At 42.2% G+C, this 25,179-nt stretch overlaps 2 protein-coding genes across 5 annotated transcripts in view; both read right to left on the bottom strand.

Annotated features, from left to right (window-relative positions):
• bmpr1bb (bone morphogenetic protein receptor, type IBb) overlaps nucleotides 1–4,887 on the bottom strand; it is a 45,144-nt gene extending 40,257 nt beyond the window's left edge. Inside the window, exons 1-2 of one of the 3 annotated variants that reach the window (XM_068573855.1) lie at nucleotides 4,796–4,887; nucleotides 1,501–1,568 (exon numbers count right to left, since the gene is read on the bottom strand). The gene's annotated coding sequence lies outside the window, so the exon portion shown is untranslated. The remainder of the gene's footprint in view (nucleotides 1–1,500; nucleotides 1,569–4,795) is intronic. The other 2 variants (XM_068573853.1, XM_068573857.1) reach the window with 2 other exon arrangements.
• An 847-nt stretch (nucleotides 4,888–5,734) lies between these two features.
• The window catches only part of pdlim5b (PDZ and LIM domain 5b), a 32,164-nt gene continuing 12,719 nt past the window's right edge, over nucleotides 5,735–25,179 (bottom strand). Inside the window, exons 3-13 of one of the 2 annotated variants that reach the window (XM_068574089.1) lie at nucleotides 24,281–24,432; nucleotides 17,299–17,332; nucleotides 16,452–16,963; nucleotides 13,960–14,102; nucleotides 13,079–13,106; nucleotides 10,263–10,426; nucleotides 7,964–8,141; nucleotides 7,609–7,789; nucleotides 7,078–7,198; nucleotides 6,868–6,983; nucleotides 5,735–6,748 (exon numbers count right to left, since the gene is read on the bottom strand). In XM_068574089.1, the coding sequence (XP_068430190.1) occupies nucleotides 6,659–6,748; nucleotides 6,868–6,983; nucleotides 7,078–7,198; nucleotides 7,609–7,789; nucleotides 7,964–8,141; nucleotides 10,263–10,426; nucleotides 13,079–13,106; nucleotides 13,960–14,102; nucleotides 16,452–16,963; nucleotides 17,299–17,332; nucleotides 24,281–24,432 (1,719 nt within the window). In that variant the 3' untranslated portion in view covers nucleotides 5,735–6,658. Of the gene's footprint in view, nucleotides 6,749–6,867; nucleotides 6,984–7,077; nucleotides 7,199–7,608; nucleotides 7,790–7,963; nucleotides 8,142–10,262; nucleotides 10,451–13,078; nucleotides 13,107–13,959; nucleotides 14,103–16,451; nucleotides 16,964–17,298; nucleotides 17,333–24,280; nucleotides 24,433–25,179 lie in introns of both variants that reach the window. The other variant, XM_068574088.1, reaches the window with a different exon arrangement.

Here is a 25,179-nt window from a genome sequence, read left to right on the forward strand (position 1 = left end):
GTAACCTTGAGCCAATATTGTATCAGCAAAATAACACACTGGGTCACAGCTGGGTACCGCGCTAAGCTAACACGGCAAAGAGTGTTGAATCTCAGACGATCCCTTTCCGCTGGAACAGGTGACTGTATAGTGGGTGGTCTCTCGGACCCGTCTTTTTTGAATAAAACATTAAGTTACAGCATAATTATGGGCTGACTTCCTGCCTGCTACCTGCCTGTCAGGTATGTATGTGCACCTGAGAATGAGAGAGACTGTGTGTACACTGTCATATCTGCTGTGTAACTGCAAACATAGTTCTTGAAACATGTGCGTAACAGTTTGTTGCAATAACCTTCACACGCAGTAATGATATTTGCATAATATTCCTTTGTTTTCTGCCTATCTTCTGGGTTTCACATGCATGCGCGCACACACAGACGGACTCACACACAGCTGTCTTTTATTTGCCAGGATCCAGCCGCAGATGGTGATACAGTGTGAACTTTAACACACGGATTCTTGACATTCCTTACGGGTGTGAGTTACTCTCCATTCAAACCGGTGCTTGGCCTCGGCCCTCTTCACTTCCCTGCCAGCAGGTCACTGTCCCACAAGGAGTCCGAGCAGGCCTCTCCCAACACACACAGGCTGCTATTGTCCTCGCTTAGGTACAGTAACTCGATTTATCGCTGCCCTGCATGGGTCCGGCTCCTGACTGTACACCAAACCTCTACGTTGGAGCTGTGTCAGCATATTCTGCCTTTTATGGCGGGTCCTGTGGTGGCAAGGTCATCATTTAATGTAAAAGGAATGCTAATTAAATGATAAGAGGGACAGCATATATATATATATATATATATATATATATATATATATATATATATATATATATATATATATATATATATATATATATATATATATAAGACATTCAAGTCCCGCATTGCTACAGTAAATTGCTCAGGTGAAATCAAAGCTTCCGAGAGTTTCTAAAATGTACGACACTCTATCAGATGTTGATCTCGTTCGTTTCCGGCACTCCGGTGGGGAGACAGAGTCCGTGTCTGACTTGATACTTTAGTGGAGAAAACAGGAATCTATTATCGTCAGTGAGGTGTATTTTACATAGCCATCCAAATGCTTAGCAGAAAGTCAATTAGTGTGCCACTTTGGAGGCAAATTGCTGCAGAGACGGAATTACGCACACACACACACACACACACACACACACACACACACACACACACACAGGATCATCCGTGTCAAATGCTACCTCTACTGCAGGAGAATCAACACCCAAAGTCTCACTTGATCAATGTGGCTTTTAGCTTTAGATTGAACTGAAAATCAAGTGAAACCCCTGCTGATCACATTTGAGGGCTCATGTTGGACATTTATTCGTATGTCTTAGTTTTACTCATCGGGAAATTGCAGACAAATGCGTGCTTTGTAATTCAATTCATGGCAATTGTTACAAAGTTGAAGAACTACAGATAGAGAGTGCCAGAGAGCTTGACTCACCATCCAATCATAGGACATCAGAAAGCATCCTGTCACCCCCCTGCCACGGCTCCAGCACTTGTCTTTCTCTGGTAGAAAAACAAGTCCAGTTATTAGGAGGAGCTCATATGTCTGCCATCGACAACAGAAAAAAAAACTGCATTTCAGGCTCAGGTCACTTCCCCACTTTGACTTTCACCCAGTCATGCAAAGTACCCCTTATCCTCTTCTGTTCTTCGATTTTCATCCCCCCCACTTATCCTGTACCTCTTTCTCTAATAACAGGATGTCGGCTTTTTCTCACATGGTTGCTGACCTCCCAGGCAAAGAGCAGAGCAGTTTGCAGCTTTAAGTAATTCCTGTTGCCCGCATTTGTCTCTCATCAACGACTGCAGATGAAACGGTGAGCGGGGATCTGTACTTAGCTCTGGCCGCTGAATTAATTGTCAAAGAGCCCGAGGAGTCTTCAGGTAAGAAGAAGATTATTCCTAAGTGGAACAAGAGCAGCTGCATTACGCCTGTACTTCCTAACGGATGGGAGCCAGAGGCACAGCATAATACCCTCAGAGATCAGTTTATCTCAAAGTAGAAGTTCTAACTTGATTTGTATTCAAGAACTGTGGCCACAAAGTATTCGCTCAGACTCTCTATCCTCCAGAGAGGAACGAGTCTGTGTGGAAAAAAACCAAGCACAGACCTGCATCAATGGCCGCGTCTGTGTTGACAGTTTTGTTGTTATAAAGAAAATACGAGTGTGTGGCTGTGTCTCTCTTTTAGTTTGTATGTGTGTGTGTGTGCATGGGAGATAGAGTACATTGTGATAGCATGTGGGAAAAACAGCCGACCACAGCGAGAATCAGTGAATGAATGAAGATGGAAAAGCCAGACTGTACCTGTAGAAAGCTGTGATATGAGATGCTTCTCTATCAGCGTGTGTGTCGAGGAAAAGAAACTAAAGGAAATGGCCGCGCAGCTGGAAAAGACATAGAGCAGAGTCTGACAGTGTGTATGGTGGAGCTCCAGTATATGAAGAGACAGTCTGTCCGACAGTCCACAGGCTGCTTAAAGCTGGAGTGTGAGGCGATAAAGTCAAAACGTTAGTGTTTTTTGCTTTCAATGTCACACAGACTAACCCGAGCACTCCTCATTAGCAAGCGATCGTCCAAACTTTCTGGAAAAACCTCTCCTCCCCCTTGGACATACTTGGTCATTACCTGTCCAGTCTTCAAATACTGCTCCCATTGAGCTTGTTAATATGCACCAAATATCTCTTCTCTGATTGGCTGGACTCATTTCCTGTAATTATAAAGAGAGGAAACTAGGGTGAGGGGTTGCAGCTTGCTAAGTTTAGCTTGTGGACAAACCCAGACTCCGGTGTCCAGGCCGGTAACTGATGATGACTGCTTGTTCTTGTTGTTTCTGTGCAGTAGAGGACGATCTCTGGATGAGCGTGCATGTATCTGTGCATGGACACACATGGACAGCCATCTCTAAGAGGAACTAGTGTCCTCCGGCAACAGATGTCTTTATTTCCCAAAAAATTGTGACGTTATTTGTGGGGGTGGGGGTTTCAAACATGCGCTTTTTCAAAATGTCATGTTTAAGGGCAGTGTATCAAAAAATAAATGCTCTAATCCACTTACAGAGTCGCTTTATTCTCCTCCGAGGTCAGTTTCATAATTTTATGCGGCCATAATTCCATCAAGCCCATATTTTGGAAATATCTCATCGTCCTTCACTTTTCAACCACGGATAAAAGTCCATTACGAAGCCCACAAGTGTACGGACGGAAAGTGCTGTTTAGTTTCAGATCTACATTTTCCTGGATTACCATGAGTCAACATACTCCTCCATGCAGAGGCCTGTGAGGACTCTCACAGGCCGGCCTTCATGCCGTTACTGTAACTTGGCCTAACATGACAAATGTTGGTACTTTTCTCTCTCTCTCTCTCTCACACAGACACACAAAAGTCTGTGGTAGACCACAAAGCGCTGCCTTGCCATGCGCCCTCACTTGTCATGTCATCCCCATCGTGTAAGCCTCATGACGGGCGTTATACTCTTGCCAGGGGGCAGAGTCAGGGCAATGGCAGCGGGGTGGTGGTTTGATCGCTTTCTGTGTGTTTAACATCACCCAGAAACACTCACTTAGCGCCGCTTCACTGAGCGGCTCTGTCCTGAGTCAGAGGCTGGCTGGTGCATTCAAAGACAACACCACAGACGTGCACAAGGTGCAGCGGGATGTGCACGGGGCCCTCTGCACTCTGAGATGCTGATGTAAACATCAGTGAGTCACAGACATCAGTGAGTCACAGACATCAGACGCTCGGTGATGCACAGCAGAGCACAGAGAGGTTTTGTGCCATGCGTTCAACAGTTAAATATTGCCATTGACGCCATGCCACTGTACACCGACTGGCGCTGGAGTCTTTAGCGAGCTGCCAAACATTAACACTAACAGCGGGGTTTTCTTTTCCTGCACTGTAGTTAACTCTCTCTTTCTGCACTGATGAGCGTAATCCTAATCTTAATTGACAAGTGAGCACAACAATCACCAAATTACATCATAAAGCGGAGGTTTAAAGTTTCATCTTGACTTTGGAAGCAGAAGTTGAGAAAACAATCTCACCACAAGGTCCATTTAGAAGCTTCATATCATATGAAATGATCCAGTTTGGAATGACAATTCAACTTTAAAGTTAACATGAAAAATGAACATTTGAATATCTACTAATCCATAGAGACTTGAATGTTTCATCCTTCAGTCATAATAAACTATATATAAACTATATATATATATATATATATATATATATATATATATATATATATATATATATATATGTTAATGTCTATAAATATATATTACTAGGACAGATTTTCATGAGATTCACCATGTTGAGCTCAAATCAATGTCAATTAATTAAAGCTTTAAACTCAACTGCGTCTTATCTTAACGCAGATCGCAATGCTACCCCGGGGTCAGACGTTAAGAAGTACTAAGCAGCGATCAAGGCACCGATTACTGATAAGCATCATCGTCCCCATCACCATCATCACAGCAATAACACCGCCTGGAGTCCCGCTGGTCGCCCGGAGCTGCTGCCAGCATCAAGCTCAGCGCAGGCAGCAAAAACAAGCTCCTCGGTTGAATCCTAATGAATAACAGCAGCACGGAAAGCAAATCAGGCTTCGGTCCCCTCTGGTTTCTCACAGGGAAGCTTGATAATCACAACAGCAACAGTTCAGCTGCAGATCACACCAGACTGCTGCTGCTGGGGGTTTCTTTGTGTCTTTCTAGGCAAAGTATCCTTACCGTCTCCTTCTCGCTGTAAACGCAGCTCGACAAGATCCCACCTGGTCTCGATATGAACTCTGATCTCGCTCTGCTGGATTTCAATGAGTGCCTCTGCGTTGCGGAGTTTTCCAAGTGCACCACGCGTTATTTGAGGCTGGTAGATCTCGCGTCGTCACGCGCACAGCTCCCACCTCCGATGTCTCGGAGCAGTGCGCGTCAGTACTGCTCTGGTCCTGCAGGTACTGCGTCTGCCCAGCGCCTTCACGCAGCGACTCAACTTACTCAACGTTGAGTGTGTGTTTCCTGCTGTCTTCCATTCCTAAATAATGGGACTGAAATGAATTGTCATCGTACAAGAAAGACTGCGCCAAGTGTGTGTGTGTGTGTGTGTGTGTGTGTGTGTGTGTGTGTGTGTGTGTGTGTGTGTGTGTGTGTGTGTGTGTGTGTGTGCGTGTGTGTGTGTGTGTTTCTCCTGTCCCTGTGGAGATGTGTACTTTTTCCTCTTCCTGCAGGTAAAGCTCGTGCTGGTGCCTGTCTGCTCGCCTCTGAATATGTACTGTCACAACTACAGATGTAAAATATGCATGTCAATACAATTAAATTTAAAAAAAGTGATTTACTGCTGTGCTTTCTTTGCAAACACACGCACAAATGCAGTATTTGCAGTAGTTGCTTATTAATGTTTCAGTTAAGGCTCAAATAATACGTTAAGGTATTGTTGTATGACTCATGAGCTTCGACATCAATGTTGAACCCTTTTATTTGAACTGAAAGTAAGGAGAGGAAGAGAGGTGCTTTATTTATGTCCAATAGAAGATCCATTATACAACTACAAACACATATTTTTGACAAAGAAAAGCTGATTATATATATATATATATATATATATATATATATATATATATATATATATATATATATATATATATATATATATATATATATATTAGCGTTGTTTTGTGTTAATTGGACAAATTCCATCAAATACCAGAAAAAACTCTCAACAAATTCAACATGATGGTGGGTAGAAAACAGCAGGTCTCACTTCCGCCATATTTAACAAAAACAATTTCAAATTCTGTGCATTTCATGCAAGGAGCAAGTTGAATTAATGGAGTGCAGTTTTATGGTGGTGCATGAAGCTCCTGAACTATAACAAATCAAACATAAACAACACCATTCAATCCATCGAGGGGTTGTCTCTGTAATAACCAGACTTTTTCTGTAGATATCATTTTTATGCAGTTTCAACACTTAAACTTGACCTGTAACGTGTTTAATTTTCACACTGCTGTACACATTACTTGTCTTGTGTTTTCTGTCACTATGAATGGTTACACACCACATACTTTTATAACAATAAAAAAAAAATCGCATCATAATATTAAAACTTGCCATTTTTATGCTGAAGGCCAGAAGTCATTTAGCGGCATGTTGACTGACCAATTATTGCTTAGAAATAAATAATTTACCCCCTTAATGTTAAATAATCATCATGTCTAAACCCTTCACTCGCTGAACTATTAGCATACCTTTTCCCCGTCAATATTTATTCATAATATGACCCTCGAGGGGCTCAGTAGGTCATTGCAATAAACTATCCGACTCTGTGTGAAACAAAAAAAAGCCCATCAAGAGCTCCACAAAGCTTCAGCACAAACATGTGCATTGGCAGGCAACACGTCAGCTGGCAAAGGGCTAACAGTGTATATTGAAATGTACTCCTGCATATTCAAACTGATATGACATAACAATATGAGAGCAGACATAAAGCTTATAGTGGAACCTCTGACCCAATGTTAGTTCTGAAAATAATTAACATCTGACTGAAATATAAATGCTATAAAAGCCTTTTTGCCCCATGTTTTCATGAGAAGCAGGTCAGACGTTGACACTGTGGGCATGTTTCTTGCACAGCGGCTTGTCTTTTTTGGAGAAGAACTTCTGACCTTCCAGACTAGTAGAGCAGACCTGTGGAGAAAAAGAAAAGCAAAGTTATTCAGAGCGCTGTTGATATTCACAATAGTCGCAGCATTCTCATATTCGCAGCTCTGGCTGTTGCTTTGAGTGAATCTGTCTCGTGGACGTACCGCACACACAAAGCAGGTGTCATGCCAGGTGAATCCCAGAGCATCCAGGAACTTGTCCCCGGCCTCGATGGGGAAGTCACAGCCGTGGCAACTGGACCCAAACAGCTTGTAGTAGTCTGAGTGAACAGCATGTTGACAAAATGTCTGCCTGTTTGCACACATGGTTTCCTTCAAAACATTTAGTTTAGTGTCGTGAGCTTCCTACTGTACCTATTTCACAGTATGGCTGTCCATCCTCCATGTGAAATGTGTTGCCTCTGATTGGCTGCTGGCAGCCAACGCAGACGAAACAGGACACATGCCAGGTCTGTTTCAGGGCATTCATGACTTCCTGCGGAGAACATTGAAGAAGTGAATGAAGAACAGCGCGGTGGCGTTGTCACCTTCATGCTTTGAGTTCTTTCAATGCTTTTAAATCCATTTCATCTGGAGACAGGATCTTTCTGTGCTTGAACTGATATGTTGGATGTGTGGTTTGTACTGCACTTTGATTATTGGTACGTTGGGCTATGAAATGTGGAATCTGTTTGTTTTTTTAATCTGTTCACAACCACATTTTCATGTGTATCTTGTGCTGCATCCTAAATATCTCGACCAGGAGCTCAATTGGCCTCATCATCATTGGATACAGCTTACATATATATATAAAAGGACAGCAAACATTGTTTCTTGTCAACGAAACAAAGACAGAGAAGTATAGACTTTGTGAGAGAACAATCTCGGCTCAGTTTTGTCCCTCACCCCCAGAATCTTCTGCTGGCAGCGGGCGCAGGTGGGAGCGAAGAACTGCTCGTAGCAATGCCCACAGTACACTTGGCCTCTCTCCTCCACAAACCCGTTCTCTGTCAGGGAGGAGTGGCAGTGAGCACAGTTGAATTCCTCTGGGTGCCATGACATGCCCATGGCCACAAGGAATGGGCCCCTTTGTGAGAATAAACAAGCGACAGGAGAAATTAGAGTTACACGGAAATGATGCAGTTTCTACGTGGTGTCCGTTTTGTAGGATTGTACACTCCAGTTGAATTCTACGCAGTGCAATATCTTTCAATTGTTCCAACGTTCTCAGTTTAAATGCAGTCCTTCTGATATTACTCACCTGATGACGTTGTTGCACTTGTTGCACATTGGGGTGCGAGTCCCGGCCGGGATGTGCTCAGCCCGCTGCACCACACACTTGAGGTCCTGTGGGTGTGGCTGTGGGGTGGGCCGATCTGGACCTTTGGGAAGGTTGGTCACGTTGCCAAATGAAGGAGCTGCTCCAGCCTTGAGAAAACCTAAACCGGAAGGAGAAAAAAATGGTTCAGTATTCAAATTGGAAAAATAATGTGTAGTCGATAAAGTGAAGGACAAAATATCCTTTCCAACATTTTTAATTGATCAGCAATCGAGCCAACCATGAAAACAATACTTGACATACTAATTTCATTCCCCTGATCCTCTATTTTGTGAGTTATTTGCATAACTCGAGCAGAACATATGTGCACAGTTTAGGTTTGTGTTGTCAGGATTATTTGATGACCTCTAACCTCCATGCCTGACGCATGAGACAGCTGTGTTGGACAGAGACACCCCACCCAACACTGACAAGGGATACATTTTTCTCACTGAGAGGAAACAACACATTCCCAGAGTCAGAGGAGACACCTGGAAAAATAATCCCCCCCCGCCCCCCTCCCCTCACACCCCCTCACTTTATCTCCAAACATACGAAGAGGATGCACAACTTTTCCTTCTCTCTCACAGTAAAAAGACACATCCAGGACGGAGGTCAGTCCTGTTTCTCAGAGGGAGTGCTCGAGGGTAAAGACATTGGGGACAGAGACACTATTAAAGGAGAACACCGCTGTCAAAGACGTTGGAGGTCAAAGGGCAAGAGCTCCCTAAATTTCCTTGAAACCGAGAGCAAACAAACTAAATGAACAGAGCGGGCAGTGGCAGGGATGCGAGGAGACTGTGTGAGTGAGCTCAATAGGAAGAAAGACCCCAGAGAGCAAGTGTGATGGAGAGGAATATGGACTCCAAGTAGAGACACAAAGATGCTCTCAGACATTTTTATTTAGTTGATTTGAAAGGTTGTTCTTGTTAAAAACTCCATCATCCAATTACTAGTGAAATTAAGAAAAATAAAATGTGTAAAATATCCCAATTGCCCAAAACCTCCTGAGCAGGTGTTCATTTGTATGTTTTTGGGGAATTTGAGGGGCTTAGCAAACCTGAACCTGAAACATGCACATGTGGGATAGATTATATCATTTATATTATGATATTTTAATGCTAATCCCATGTTTTTAGAATTAATATATTCATATTTGACGAGGTCTAGTCCGAGTATTCTGTACGTTGTGTATTTATCCAGTAGTCAGTATCAGTGTGAAGATAGTTTTGAGACCACATTTAGACCTTCTAAAATCTGTTGAAAATAGAATTGCCATTCATAACATAGTGACACTATATAGTATCTAGCCTTATCTGTGTGACCTGCACGATGAGGCGGATGGTGATGAGCTGTCAGTGGGGCGAATATATTCTCAACGAGCCCCATTAAATAAGACAGAAAGTGAATTGATAGTCCATCATTGCCGTCGTGCTATATGAGGAAAATAAGGAGAGAAAATCAGAGCAGGGCTGCAGATTTCTGTTTTGTCTGGTGGTCCAACTCACTGAACTCACAGCCAGCAGGATGGAGAGTGACAGAGAGCAAAAAAAATAAAATCCTATGGCTTTCATACTCCACAAATTTCTTGCTTTAAAAGGTTGTTGCAGTTTAGTGCCAAAATTATTCATTCATGTCAAGAAATGAAAAGGTCACATTCCACATATTGCACACGGCCACTATGAGATATGTGCCTGTTTACTTGAACTCAAGTATGTGTTAACTTGATAAATAACACAGTCAACAGAGAACCAACTGTGGGTTCTCCACCTTACTCCCTGTGGCACCTTTCAGCAGCCGGTTCTTCAAAAAAGGACTCTGGGGAAATACGCTCGGCCACATAGTGCATCTGTTCTTGTATGAGTGCACACTTGTGTCCTAGCATTGCTAATAATGAGCCCTTCACTGATGCCTTTCAGCAAATATTTACCCTGACCAGCTCGAGGTCTGGTGGCAGGGGTCGCTGGATTTAAAGAGCAGCCTTCACACAAAATAAAATACATAATTCTCACTTTCACAATCTATTTAACTAAGGGGGTCTTGGGAAAGGCCATTAACATGAGGTCATTAACAAAATACCTGTGGATTTTATAGAGCTCATAATCTGAAATGGCTTAGTGTCAGATATTAAAACCTGCAATAAACGTTATGGCTGAGCAGCAGTGGTTTAAAAGGCACGGGGCTGCCCCCTGTAGGCTGAAAGAGGCAACTACACAAAATACACACAACAACGTTCCTCTACCTGTTGGACCCCCGGGCTGGAAGGAAGGCTTGTTCTGGACCACTGGACTCTTAAACGTGGAAGCAGGGACGCTGTTGCCATTCCTGGGCGATGCTGCAGATTTGGAAAATGTTTTGGCTGCAGGCGAGGTGTGCGCAGCAGGAGAGCTTTTGTCAAGTCCCTCACTAGAAAAACAGATGTAAAATGTTCTATAAATCACAACAACACACACACACACACACACACACACACACACACACACACATCTTTAACACGTGTCATCTGATGCCTGTCAGTTATGTGGTATTTTTCTTCTGTGTTCTGGACCTCCAGTCCAGACTAATGGTTAGTGCGATCCGGTCGACTGCACAAACGTTTACAATCAGTTGGTCAGAATCTCAGTGACACGTGCAAACAATCAGGACAATTATGGGGTACGTTCAAATGAGCCCACCGTCCATTTGGTTTGTCAATTACCGTCGTAAGGAAACAATTTCAGGTGGTGATGCCTTAGTATCTGCTGTACATTTAGCTCACCCTCCAATCATTTCTGGAGATAACCTGCGGTGTGATTTAAGTAGCGGTTTTTGCTTTTATTCCGCTGGAAACACATTTTTTTCCCATTGCAGCACGGCATGTTAAGTACCACCACATATTTGAGTGTAAAATGAGACGCTCTGGTGTGTCTAGTGCCCACCGCTCGTTAAGTTTCACAGCTTTCATTTCAAGCTCCTAAATGGAACGCAAAAAAGTTTAAAACCCATAAAGGCTGAACACGTGCTGCGTCTCTTTCTCAGACAGAGTTAATGCTCATTTAATCAATTTTTTAAGACAGTTTGGTACATTTTATCTGCTTTCCTAATAATATTGTCTTATTTCCTTTCGGAGCATCCTTCCTGTTACAAACAACAAACAGACCCATGTATACACTGTGCAACAGCGCTCACAAGATGTCAATCAACCCGACGAAGACAAGTGTTCAGCTACCATCCTGTTGCTGCTCAGAAAGGCAGGTTAAGCAAAGGATTTGCACCAACAGGTTGACAACTTCTCACCCTGAGGCTGTTTGGGTTTTCAGCAACACAACACGCCGTGTTAGAAACAACACAGCCGATGTGCTGTCAACTAAGGATTTATGATTCTTATGAACGGCATGAGAAACATGACTAGAAAATGAAACGCAAATCACGCACAGGTTCTATTACTCATGTGCGAGTACATTAACATTGCTTTTGTGTGTGTGTGTGTGTGTGTGTGTGTGTGTGTGTGTGTATTAAACTCAAAAGATGAGAAACCTGAGACATTTTAATGGAAAACAGACCATGCCCTGTTTATAGTTATGGAAAGAAATGTTCTCATGACTTTGAAACGGTGCAGATAAGATAAATTATTTAAATTGAACCATGTACATTTTTGTCTCAATGCTCAAGTTGGTACTCCTGTTTTATAACTTCATATCGGCCTTCAGCTGCAGAACATCTCTAATTGAAAAAGTTAAATTTTTTTCTGCTTGGCAAGAAGAAAATGAGGAATGAAAGATTAAGAAATAGCAAAGCAAAAGCAGAAAAGAAAAAAAACAGTTTATTGAAGAAAAAAAATCATTCAAAGCGGACAAATTAAAGTTATTTGGTTAGTAAAGGCAAAAGAGGAAAAAGACAAATAAAGAAATATTAAGTATCAGATTACAGGAAGTGTGCAGAGGAGAGGAGGCTTGGACATGAACAATATGTTACAGAGATTTATACGTGTACATTAAGACACACTGACACTGTTACTTGCATGCCTGCATTTCATTTACATATATAGCTCAATATAGCAGGATATATCCCTAAAAATACTTTTTTTTACAACAAGAGTTTCTCAAATGTTCTTCTTCACGTTTTACTTGTGTTGCTTACATTTTGGAATTGGGACATATAAGAAGCCAAAGTATATAGTGTGCCAAATAAAGTACATAAAGGGAAGCAATGTATTTTAAATAGTGGTCAAAATATAATGAATCAAACATTGAACGAGACAAACTGTGCCTACTGCACGTAGAGCACGTGTGCTGAAACATCGTGATGCCAATCCCTCAGCTTGTTGTACTTCTGTCCTATAACTTCTGGGTCCAACTTGTCCGCTCTGATTAGCCCCATAGAACAGGATGAAAGGAGAGAAAAATGAAGAGAAAGTTTGAAAGGTTAAGATTGAAGAAGAAAAGCAAAAGATAACACATGTGAGACCACATTGATGCAGGAAATTGCAAAAGCAGCAAAACATAACAATACAAATAACACAGTTGGAGATGAATATAGAAGAAGAGACTTGTTCCTTGCAGATGTGTATAGAATTATAAACCATGGCAGATGTGTAATATGCCCTCGCTAACAGAAAGAGAGCGCGAATCTCCTTCTGGCGGGGCTGCTGTTACCCACAATATCACATAATTACCAACAGGTTCCAGTGAGGGACACGCTGATTGGTACGGAAGGTAGACTGAGCTTATTGGGGATTAAATTGATTTAAGGCGGAGGACAGCGCAGTCACAGCCTGTGCTGAGACGATGTCTGTCAACCATCTTCTCCTGAGAGCTCTCACGGAGGTTTCTCTAAATTAAGCCTTAAATTAAGCATGATACTGTGGGACCGTAAGATCAGGAAATCAGGATTTACAGGCTCTGAATCACAGGCTCCAGGACACGCCTTAATGAGTGCTTTGAGGGCCAACTCTGAATGCGAAACCTCTATAATCAAAAAATTATTATTATTATGAAGCTCAGAGACAAAAGACAGAGACGGAGAATGAACCACAACCACAAACCGATTTGATTGAATCAAAAAGCACCAACCACTTACTTCTTTCCACTGTTCTCTGCAACGGACTCTGCAACAGTGACAAAGAAAAACGCCAATGAAAATGAAGTCAAATGAAGAATAAAAGGTCAGTGAGAATAGTGGAGACACTCTGTTAAAGACAATGCTGCTGCTGGCTGCAGCTCTATCTCTGCTCCTTGTTGTTCCCCGTTCATCTCGTCAGGGTAAGAACTGAATGAGCAACGCTAATCCCCGCAAACTAGAACCTGCTCCAACTTCCTGGACATATTCCCAAATTGTTGACAGCTGCAGAAACGGCGATCACATTGAATATACGTCAAACGTTCAAAGCACATGGCATATCAAACACCGGTCTGGTAACATCATTCTGCAGAAAGAGACGGTTAAATCTCCCTTCTTACTTCATTCTAATAACTGAGTTATTGCAAATTATATTGTGCATAGGTTAAGCAGATCCATGCACACATTCAGACATCTTTTATTCATGGGGGGAGACCCTCTGATTGTGTAACCATTGATGTCCCCTTTACTTAAAACGGTTATATAAACCGTACAGTGATGAAAGCCTTCTTGAATGACTAAATAAACCGTATTCCTTTAATCTAAAGAGGCAAAGAAATAGGATTATAATGCAGGGACATAATCAAAGCCATGTATAAGATTATAAAGGATTACCATAGGATTGGGAACCTTTGGATAAATCTGTTACGTGCTCCGGCCTAAAGTGGTTTGATAGATTTAGAATGAACTGACAGAAATACAAAGCTGAGCCTCGCAATACTCAGACACCTCTTAGAATATTACATAAATATATCAGTGGGATTCAACTCTTTAGAAAATAAACATAAACACTGTAATACGTTCCTGCTGAGCGTTAAACCTTCGAACAGAGCGGTACGCACCATTTTCAGTGCCGGTGAGCTGAGCCAGCATACGGAAAGAGCGGGACTGGGAGGTGCCAGACCTCGGATGCCAATCCTCTGTGTCCTCAATCAGACGCTTCTTGCTGGCATCGCTCAGTGCGTGCTCCTCCAGATTGAGTTTCCTGTACAGTCAGATCAACCAGAATGATGTTACAGACATGAAAGGACTCCTGAATATCACTGCTAAGAACAGCTGTTTAAAGTTTTACACACACACGTACTGTAAGTTAACATGAATACACAGTACACACTCATATTATTGTACTATGCAATAAGTGCATCGCATTCAAACAAGGATGCAGCCTTTAGATTTCACAATGACCTCCGTGGCCGAGCTAGAGGTGAACTTCTGCGGGCGAGCAGTTAGATGGTAGTGATGTAAAAATGTACGAGGTAGAAAGAACAAATTTAAAAGTCACATTAAAGGCCAAGTAACATGAATGACACTGCACTGTGTATTTGCTGAAGTCAGGAAACTGTTCTGCCCGATACTTGCTTAGGACTTCTCTGAGGTTCACTATTAAATAAGGAACCACAGTGTAGAGGAGAAAAGGTCAGCCAGATAATAAAACATCTTAACTGATGAAGCGTTTGGATTTAGTGGATTAAAAACTGAGAAATTACACCGTTTGCAATGTAATAACGAGTGAAAGATGAACGTGACAGTGACCCCATGTCACCACAAGGTGGCAGTAATGTGCTTTGAAACTAAAAAGCTCACCTTTGCTTCCATAAATATTTTGAGGGCATTAATATAGAGCTTACCGGTTTAGTTTAGTCTAAACTAAAGTCAAATCCATGTGGAAAGTCCAAGCATTTGAACTCTGTATTTGTTTCTGTGTATCAGGTGATTCGTGGTGAAGGATGATCAAAGACAGCACAAGTCTGCCTATTCTCAGCCACAGCAGAATGCACTTAGCAATCATTTTCTGGCCTAAACATACTGACAACAATAGCAGATGGAGCTCGACAGATGCACAGCTTGGTGACTCAAACAGCCTGAATGTGCCGCCGGGCCCGCTTGTAAATACAGTATTCGCTTAACACAGAGCCGTAGTCCACGAAGAGAGTGAAGGAGCAGTCTGAGCTGACCCCCACTGGGTGTCCTGTGGCATCTCAGAGATTATTCACGGGGTTTCACAGTTTGTTTGGACCATGAAATGAGCATGTACTGTAAGTGGAAGAGCACGGATGTGAGGTTTGTGAGGGTTATGCTCAAAGAGGTGCAAGCATGCTGTCATTTGGTAATCATAAACCAGAGAGATGTGAAGGCTGTAATCACATTCCACATGGTTAGAAAGCAACTGCAACAGATGTATTATCATTCACAACACTAACTTGGTGTCTGTCCCTGCTTCCTTCTGTGGGCAAAGAAGGGGTAAATGGAAAAGGATTGGAGCAAAGAAAGAGCATGAATAGAGCATTTGAGAAATCAACCACACTCCGAAACGCATGCCCTTTTAGTGAAAGACCCTTCTGAGAGAATGTGCACGAGGCAAATCCACAGAAACCACAAACTAATCATGCAGGTCAGGACTCCAACGCACATGCGGCAACAAATAGGCTTCAAGAGAAAGCTTAAAGAAATGACACCACAATGTTGCGTCTGATAACACTCAAACTTTTGATTTTATACTTAAACTATGACCAATGTGTTCAGAAACCCAGGTTATGAAACCGACTTAAATCATTTAATAATCGTCCGTTACCTCTGTAACGTTGTGAAACACATACAGATAGAGGAGGGCTTCTTTCCCAGATTATAGTATTTAAGTGTGAAGCTGCTTGCTCACTTAAACACAATAAAAACAGATCTCCGGGACCTATCTTTGCAGATGACAGAGTAAAAAGTGGCAAAATACTTCGCTAGCCTAGTTCAGTCTACTGTGACCCGACCAGGGAGCCAGATCCTGCTGATGAAGCCCCGGTCCAGCCAAACTTAGGCCTGTCCCTCGTCTCTAGAAGCCCACAGCCACCAGAAGAAGTCTGGCTAATTGGAAACAAGTGTTGCCCGAGCAGAGGCTGTTGGACAGACTGTGTGTTTGGCAGCGCTGAGAACCACGCCGTCAATTATAGATAGGCCGGCAGTAGCATCAGTTAGCAGGTTGTCTAGACGCTGTTCCCTCTTCGGTTGCCCTGCAGAAAATTCAAACAAGATGTGCGGCATGCTTCGGAATTCACTCGTGTGCATCTGTGTGGGAGCAGATGGGTGATGGGCTGTTTCAATGTTAGCTGTCCAAGCGAGACAGATTTCTTGAGGTGGAGTAGGAGAACGAGGTACAGCGAGAGCAGAGTGGAATATTAGATTTTCTTCTCGGCACACTGAAACACAGAAATGTCTGCTAATCTGTGGCCTCAATGAACCACAACTCCTTCTGGACTAAAGCACGCAGCATACATACATTCCTTCATCACCCAATGATGTTTTGCACTTTCACTAACAAAAACCAGGTCTTCTAGTTGGTACCTACCCATTGAAGGCGTCTGACAGCCCCTGGCTTTCCAAAAGGCCGCGTCTCTGTCCAATGACCGCCTCACATGCATTGGTGTTGGAGTAGAGGTTGATCGGCGTGTTATAGACGGACGGCTGTGGGACATTAGGATGGGAGGAGGGTGCTGTCACTCGAGCTGGAGAAGAGGAGTTAGATGAGGAGGAAGAGGCGGACGGGGAAGTGAAGGTGTGGCGAGCGGGGCCGGGCACGGGAACCGAGGTGGCGGGAGGCGAGTCCGTGGCAGGGAGGCTCGACTTCAGCAGAAACGGAGGCTGCGGTGGCTGAGAAGGGGCAGCTGGCTTGAAAGCGGAGGATTGTGAGGGAATGGTGGGGGCAGCCGGGGAGGAAGCTGTGACCACGCCGCCGTCGCCCCCAAAAGGCCGGGCTGTCTTGTTGTACGCAGCACTGGGCTGACTGGACGGCTTGGTGTATGCGGTGCTCGTGGCGGGGTGAGTGATTGGGACAGGCTTAATGATCTCTTGAGGTTCGTCCTGGATCAATGTGGAGACACACAGCATGCAAATACAGCAAAATCCACCATAAACGCATGCATGTAAAGCAGCATTTTCAAAAGCACTGCACAAAAAAAACAAAACACATCAAAATCAAAAGGTGTTTTCACACTTATGTATGAATGAAAAGTCATGCCTGTGCTACACAAGTTTAAGAGGTGCAATAACACGTGGCCTGTCAGGGCAGTAATGCATGCCAAGCCGATGTGTTTTCTGACATAATCTCAGAAGGGCACAATAAACATGCTCACTATTAATATGTAGAAATGTAATGGATTTCAGGTACTCTTTAGTTAACTATAGTGACTTCTTACCTTCGGTACTCCATCTTTCGGGGCACTGGAGGGTCTAAGAAGACAGAGAGGAAATCATATAAACACCGCACACATGTAATATCTCCATAAAAAACATTAATAATTCTTCATTTCTGTACATTAAAGGACTAGACATGCTAACTGCTGTGAGAATCAAACTTGATTTTCCAGGATGGACAGTGAAAGGCCCAGATAATGTTGTGTGCTCTGCTGTGTGGGTGATATCAGGGCAACATTATCTTACACGGGGATTTTTTTGTGACACTGATTTAATTTTTTGAAAGAGACTTTTTATTATCGTTGTTTTTGATTCAAGGCTTCCTCTATTTCCTCTATAACTTTGATTTAGAAACTAAATAAACCAATGTTTTGAGTGATACAATACCATCCAAAGCAAAGTAAAAGCTCTGGTAATGGACTCTTATTGTCCACTGAAATAAATGGAAACACGGGACCTCGGAAATGTCCACAGCGCTGTCGCGTTTGAGTCCATGTGCAGACTGACGTTGGACTGTGGTGTAGAATTTACACTTATGATTGAAGCAGCTGCCACAGTTTTATCACCTTTGGGAAAGAGGGGTGGTCTGTTTGTCTACATGGAAACGGGAAATGATCCAACAAAGCTTTCATCCCCTCCTTTTGTTACACTCTTACCACTTGCACCGTCTAGCACAATATAAAATAATAAACATCGATGCACATTCGGATGTATTGTGTATTAATACACCACGTACCCCCCTTCATGTTAAACAAGGCACATTTCAAGGCCATGTCTTAAATGATTCCAGTCGTGACGCATTAAACGTAAAATTCAGACAGCTGCCTTTGTTAACAACGTGTGCTATGCTCGGTCTGAACATGCAGACAAGGTGTTTCTTGATTCTCATTAAAAAGAAAATACAAAAAACAGACAGTGAGTCAGCAAGTCAGGTCCCGGACCAGCTGCTACGGTATGTCTGCTGCCAGGCTTCCTTCCTACCATATTAGGAAAACACTCAAACTCTCAAGCCCTTCCTTCGGTACAGAGCCGAGTCGCAACAACTGAGCTTGGCATCATCAGGTAGTTAAAGAGCCCCACCCTCCAACCAGATGTTGATGTCATCCAGGCCCATACTTGCATTCGCAGTTTCCACTTAGCAGCTAATATACGGTATGCTTATTTTCCAATGTACTCTTATTATTGGACATGCGTAGAGGGAAGCAGAAGACCATGCCAATAAAAAGAGTAAAAGGTCCAAAGATTAAAAAGCACATTCCATTACAAATATGGACTGTGTGATAGTCGACAATGAGGCGATGTGCGTCTGCCATCAGTGGCCCAGAGAGGGCAGCTGGGTGGATTCGCTCCCTATCACTCTTTTTCCCAGAGCAAACTGAACAAACAATAGCGAGGGTGGTCCTGTGAACATCTGTTCAGCCCCTCTGTGCCGTCCCGCTCTCTGGCTAGCTGGACCTGCTTTTGTTCTGCTTTGACAAAGAGACAAAAAAAAAAAAGAGGAAAACTTTTTGGCGTACGTGGATGTAGTTAATCGCAATGAAACGGATCCCCTCGCTCCATGAAATTTGTAATGAAATGTGATGTTTGTTCCATGTTAGTACTAACATTGTTTTCAGGGTTATTCAAGAGGCCAAATGCTCATTTAAAAAAGTCATGACTGCACAGGACGTAGGACTTGTTAGCTAAAAGACATGAATACCTACTAAAACATATACAGTATGTCATTTTGAGTAAATCATATTTTAGGAGAGAACATTAAGTATTTTTCTCCATCAACAGTTTAGATTTTTTTTTATCTCTTAAACCAACATAACCATCAAGTTCATCTGTATTTTCACAGATGTCATGCAGTACTACTTTAACCAATAACATAAAGATACAAGTTATATACAATATTAAACATGTATGTGTGTTATCTTCTGTATAACATAGATATGTGATATGTTATGACGTTTCTCTCATTTCCCTTTCATAAACACAACATATCTGCTTTCCTTGTATGTGAAACTCCCCTATTGTGCCACTGCATGTGATCATAATACTGACTCAGCTTTGCTCATTGCAGAACATACTCCTTTAATCTAATCAGGATGCCTCGCTTTATTAGATTAAAGATAATGATAGCTAAAATATGTATTCATGGAACTAAATGTGAAGCCTACATACTAAACAAAAAAGTGTTCTTGGAAGAAGGAAAAAGTTGTTGAGTTTGGTTTTCATCTACTTAGACTTAAACTTCACTTAAACAACTTCACTACTTAAACTTCACACAGAGTTTATTTTGGAAAAGTACCAAAGAAACATCTTAAATTATCTTCTGATTTCAAGCATCTGTTATTCTCTCATTTGCTTCAATTTCTAGTCATAATGTGTTCACTATATAAAATCTGGATGGGAAACAGAAGTTTGTGTAGATAATACAGATGTCACACGCTCGTACAGTAACATCATGCACAGAGTACATTATTCCAAAACATTGAGCAAAGCAATGCCCTCTTATATTTAACATGTGTGATACATGTTCAAACTCTGTGGGAGACTTGGCAAATATGTTTTCTCAGATTTACCGCCTCATGACAGTTTGAGCCAAAGCATAGAGAAGAAGGAAAACAAGAAGAAAAAAACATAGGAAAGCAAAACAAAAACTCCAACAGAGGGATGTGGAATAAGCGGGTGTGGAAAAAAAATAATAATTATATTTTTCTGTGCAGCTGGCCTCTCCGCTCAGTGGCAAAACTCACAGCTTGCGTCTGGCACACGACCTCTCCATCTCTCTCTTCCCACTGCTCCCTCATATTTCACCAAAAATGAGCATCCAGAGAGGGAACGTTGCGCTTTTATGTAAAGCTCACGAGAACTTTTCATTAAAAAGAGTTACGACAAGAAAGGGACAGAGAGCTTTAAACCTGTGACGGTGATAGCAATGACGGAAACATGACTGCTGTTGTTAAAGCTTATCGTGTGTTCAATTATGCTGTAAAATATTCACTTGTTGAACTTTAACCAGACGGGTTTTTAATCAGACGGGTTTCTACATTGAATGTTGCAAGGATGCTGTCATAATTTGTTATTTTTAGAATTACACGTAAGTGACATACTTCGGTCTCTCAAAGTACACTTTGTGACAGTGAGCGGCGGCTGTGAGTGTCTGCAGCAGAGAAGATTAAACTTTGGACTTTTTGAGTGCAGACTAAACGGCAATACTTTGAGGAAGAATGGAAGTTATTTTCCCAAACTTGTACGAGAGAAATTAGATCAGTGAAACATGTTCTGTCGGCCACGTTGCATGTAAAGCACGCGTCATCTCGAGGTTTAAACTCCGCTACAGGTTTGTGGAGGCGACACCGTGTAACCCGACAGCCCGCTGCTGAGCGGCCTGGATACTCGGCTGTGTCTAATGTGTCTGTGCACGCGTTGAGTGGGAACCATGTGCACTGATCCGTATCAGCAGCCTCGTGCATCACCATGACGGAGGACATTCATTTCCGTGTGCCTGGTCAGGACTCTCGAGAGCACCTCACTGTATGTGTGTGTGTGTGTGTGTGTGACAACTCTCTGGTAGTATTGTGCGCTCGCCTTGACGAACAAACAGTGGGATAAAAGTTAACCGCCGGAAACTTGAATTTAATCGCCTTTAGCAAATAAACGTGCATCTTGATCAAATCAATGGAGAAAGCGAGGAGGGATATGCGGCCAGTTCTTCTCAAGGCCCGTTCTCTGGATGCAGAAAACCACAACTGAACGAGCTGCACCTCTAGTTGATATGTTTATTTGATGTAGATCCGAGCAATGCAATAACAAGCCCCCATCCTTTCTTACTTCCCTTCCGACCGCCACACCACATCTGGCTAAGACTGCAATTGGGTTGTCCTCTGCTTCACCCCCGTTATAACCGATCCATAAGACTCGCTGGGAGTACATGATCCATGCAAGGGAATATCTGTAGATTCAGCCGCCTCGCTGACTCGTGATTCATCAATTCTAAAATTCGTTGAAAGTGGGTGATGTAATGAAAAGAAGAGGAGGACACCAAGAGTAAGAGGATGTCAGGAAGATCAATGTTGATTCATTTTATTTCTACTGTTTTAGAGAGCGAAAAATATATAACAGTTAACATACTTAAAAAAGGCTTCACGTTGTCCTTTTCTCCCCAGAAACAGCATGGGCTGGAAACACACAAAGTGAAAAAGACACAAAACCGTAATGTGGGAGCTGCCTTGAGTTCTTGATGTGCGTTGATGTGTTTTATCTTTGAGGTTTTGGAACCAGGTGCAGTCAGCCACAACCTCTGTGGAGTGGTGGGTTTTTTTTTTTTTTTTTGCACTGTGCTTCATATTTCAATGACAATAAATAAACATCAATTATCATTCTTTCCTAAGGCTACTTCCCACAGCCGCCAGCTTTCCATGATAGTGGAACACAAAGTACTCAGTGAACATATCAACTGCATATCGAGTATATATCGTGAGATGGATAATCAGAACACAGATTTTGAATCACGATCACAAGCTTCAAGCTTCAGGAAGGACTCCGTACACGGAGCATGCTCAGCTGAGGTGGATCTTATCGCGTCAAATGTCGGACTGGGTCTGCGTGAAGATCGTCTCCGAAGTGCAACCACACTTCCAAAAAAACCTTTGGTCAACCTATCTGTTCCGTTCTGTTCATGGAAAGCACTGTAATATGTTTTGACAAGCTTTCTGAGACCACAATCTGGAAAAAGGGAAACCTGTTTTGTTCCACTCTGTCACAAAAAGCACAACAGCTCGATGCATATTCAGACTCATTTTGACAGTTGACGACAGGATGAGAGGAGTACTTTCAAACCCAAAGTCCATTTCCTCTCGAAAGCAACAAGGAAACAACTAATGGCATCAATTACTGTTAGTTCAAGTGCGGCTACACACAACACAGAATGATTGAATGGTGTGCAATCTTTTTTTGGAAACAGTGTATGTGATTGATTTGTTACCACATCTATTTTATGTTCACTCGTTAATGTACAACTGTAGGTGTTATCTCTTTCGTAGTTTTTTCTCTGTGTGTTTAAACGTACACATATTTCATGATCTACCCCTCGACTCTTTTTTGTGTGTTTTTTTAGGGAGCTGCCCAAAGAATGTGACCTATGACAAAGTGACATCATGGAACTAAACTGTAGTCGCATTAATCTTCTTTTGGAATGTTATCATAAGAATAGTCTTATCAGTGCTAATCATAACCATAAATCACATGTGAGAACATGGACGGAGTGGAGAATTATTTCAGTTAAATAGTTATTTGAATACATATGTTATACCGAGCTGAGCTTAAGTATTTTAAGAGACAAAACCATAATGATCCCTGTGACTGTATCCATCTATAGTTCATTTAACCAAGTAAAAAGTTAAAATAATGCAATACAGAAAGGAGACAAGAATACACACAGTAATGTTCTGTGTTAGTAAAAGAAGAAATGCAATATCAGAATCATGCGAACCATTCAAAAAATGAAGCCAAAAACGAAGCAAACTACGCTTGTGTATACTTTGCAACAAGGAGACTGTTGTTGTTTACAGGGTGACTTTTATTGGAGCTAACATGCCCTGCGAGAGCCGAATGTTTGAAGTTTCATTGTGCAGCCATTACCCACAGTAGATTACACGCAGCTGTGGCACAGGGCTATTTTAGGACTATTTTCCCACGTTTAGAGCAAAGAGGCTTCTTTCTCTTTTGATGTGGTGATGGAATGACAGGACATGTAAACTCAGCTTTGAGTTTTTCTGTCAACATGTTTTGCAGCTTGGAGAGGGTGCGTGCTTCGCCTCCATTTGCTTTTGTCCGACACTAAACTGTTCGCTTGGCTGCAGGAAATGTTTGGCTGAAATTCATTCGAAAGGATCCCTCTTTTGTTTCCATTGATCTTCTTGAAGAAAAAATAAGCGCACAATATATTGTGCTTTGGGGCGAGAATTGAGCCGAGTGAAAATGCTCTTGGACGCGCACTGCTTCCTGTGAAAAGAAGTGTCAAGTTTGAGCTCTTGAGAAGATTTCTTGTTCTACAAAACCAACCCAGGACCTTCCTGTGCATGGACTGTAGAAGGAGTTTGGCTGAAACGTTTCCGAGGTGGACGAATCTAATGACAAACTCAGGTGAAAGCCCTGTTTTCCTTTCTTTGAAGCACATAATACGACTCAATGGAGCGCGAGATAAGGGTCATGTAACGTGCTCACCGCACTGCACTACGGCTTTAATATACTACGGTCTTCTTTTTGTCTCATGGGAGGAGGAGAGAAGCAGTTGGTGAACTCAGCTTGACTAAAAAAAAAGTGAAGGCTTTCACAGATTATTGGCCATAAAGAAATTCTGTGATAAAATGTATAATAATACAAACGTTTGTGTGCTGTGTAGCTTTACATGCAATCAGTTGAGGCGTTTAAGTTTACACATGCCCTTACTGGAGATCCAAGGTGTAACTGGAACTTGACTCAATTCCATTGATTTACATTAAATGTGTTTACAATTGCTTTGTTTTAAATTGTACTTTTCAGAACACAGGGGAATTACTATAATTCCTATATCATGCCAAAGTTCTCCAACTATAATGGAGATGATATAGAAATTGTGCAAGAAACATCAAGCTTAATTCAGTCTTTTTAACGTTTAAACTTCCTGTAGTTACAGTAGAGTCTGACGTGTTTTAAAGGAGCACAACGGACGTTCATCTGTTCCAAATAATAAGAAGCACAAATAAACCAAACAGGACAATCAGACTGATATTTTTCTTTCTTCTGTTCAATAATAACGTGAAAAGTATCTTCAAATACAAACTACAGTACGGAAACTCTTGGATCTGCACAAGCTCTTCAAACAGGCTTACAGTAAATACACACTGGTTGGCAAAATCAACAAAGTATGCATTCCATTGCCGAGCGAGGAAATCCATAGATTATGTTGTAGTGAGTGTGTGCTCATGTGTGTGCCTGCATGTGTGCAACTGTTACCTCTGGACAGTGAGGCTGAGATTGCCTGTGCAGGCCTTAATCTTGTTCTGGGCGTCGAGGTGATTTATGCCATCTGTGGAAACGCCATTAATGGACAGAATGATGTCTCCAACACTCATCTTGGCTCTGGCTGCTTTGCCGGCTTCGGTCAGCTGCAATGACACACAAAAGACACACAAAGAAGCTCATCATTCACATATTTGCAGCACACAAAGAGATGTATTCACAAGGGCTGGGTACCCGTAAAATGATACAGATACCAATAGAGTACTCCATTTGATACCCGTCATGTGAATGGAGGGTTTCAGCTGCGTATGATAAAGGCACCACCACCATATTTTCTTTTCTCTGACCACACAGGCACGTGCAGCCGTACTGTCCGACACTTTGGTGGCATAGTGTGTGCACCACACCACAGATTGGGCCGTAGCTGCTGTGGTTGTAGGCTAATCACACGTTGGGTTAAATCAAAGCATGCATGTTGTGATTTGAAGCAAGCAAAAACATAAAAATAGTCTTTTTTTTCTAAATCTGGTCCGAGTACTGATACCCAACCCTTGTTTTCACAAGGCATTTTGTTACATCAACTCCCCTTCTTGTGCATAATTTAAGATGGTGCCATGTCAACATTTGAAACTTCATAACGTGAATAAGATAAAGGCATTTCATAAAAACATGTGTATGCACCACTTTCCGTCTCCTGTCTTATCTTTTCTTGGATAAGACAAGTGTCATCACAAAACAAGTTAAAATGACTTCACAATGGTTTGCTATGTATATTATGCATAAGGATCAGATTCACTTGGAAGGTACATTTATAGTAAATATATACATATAATAATTTAGTAATTCTATTTAAAACAAATGTCTTAGTAAATCATTTATATGCTGCATTGATC

This window comes from Clinocottus analis, unplaced genomic scaffold (genome assembly GCF_023055335.1).
Source record: "Clinocottus analis isolate CAN_PGR_092001 unplaced genomic scaffold, fCliAna1.0.p SCAF_13, whole genome shotgun sequence".
Classification (NCBI taxonomy): Eukaryota; Metazoa; Chordata; class Actinopteri; order Perciformes; family Cottidae; genus Clinocottus; species Clinocottus analis.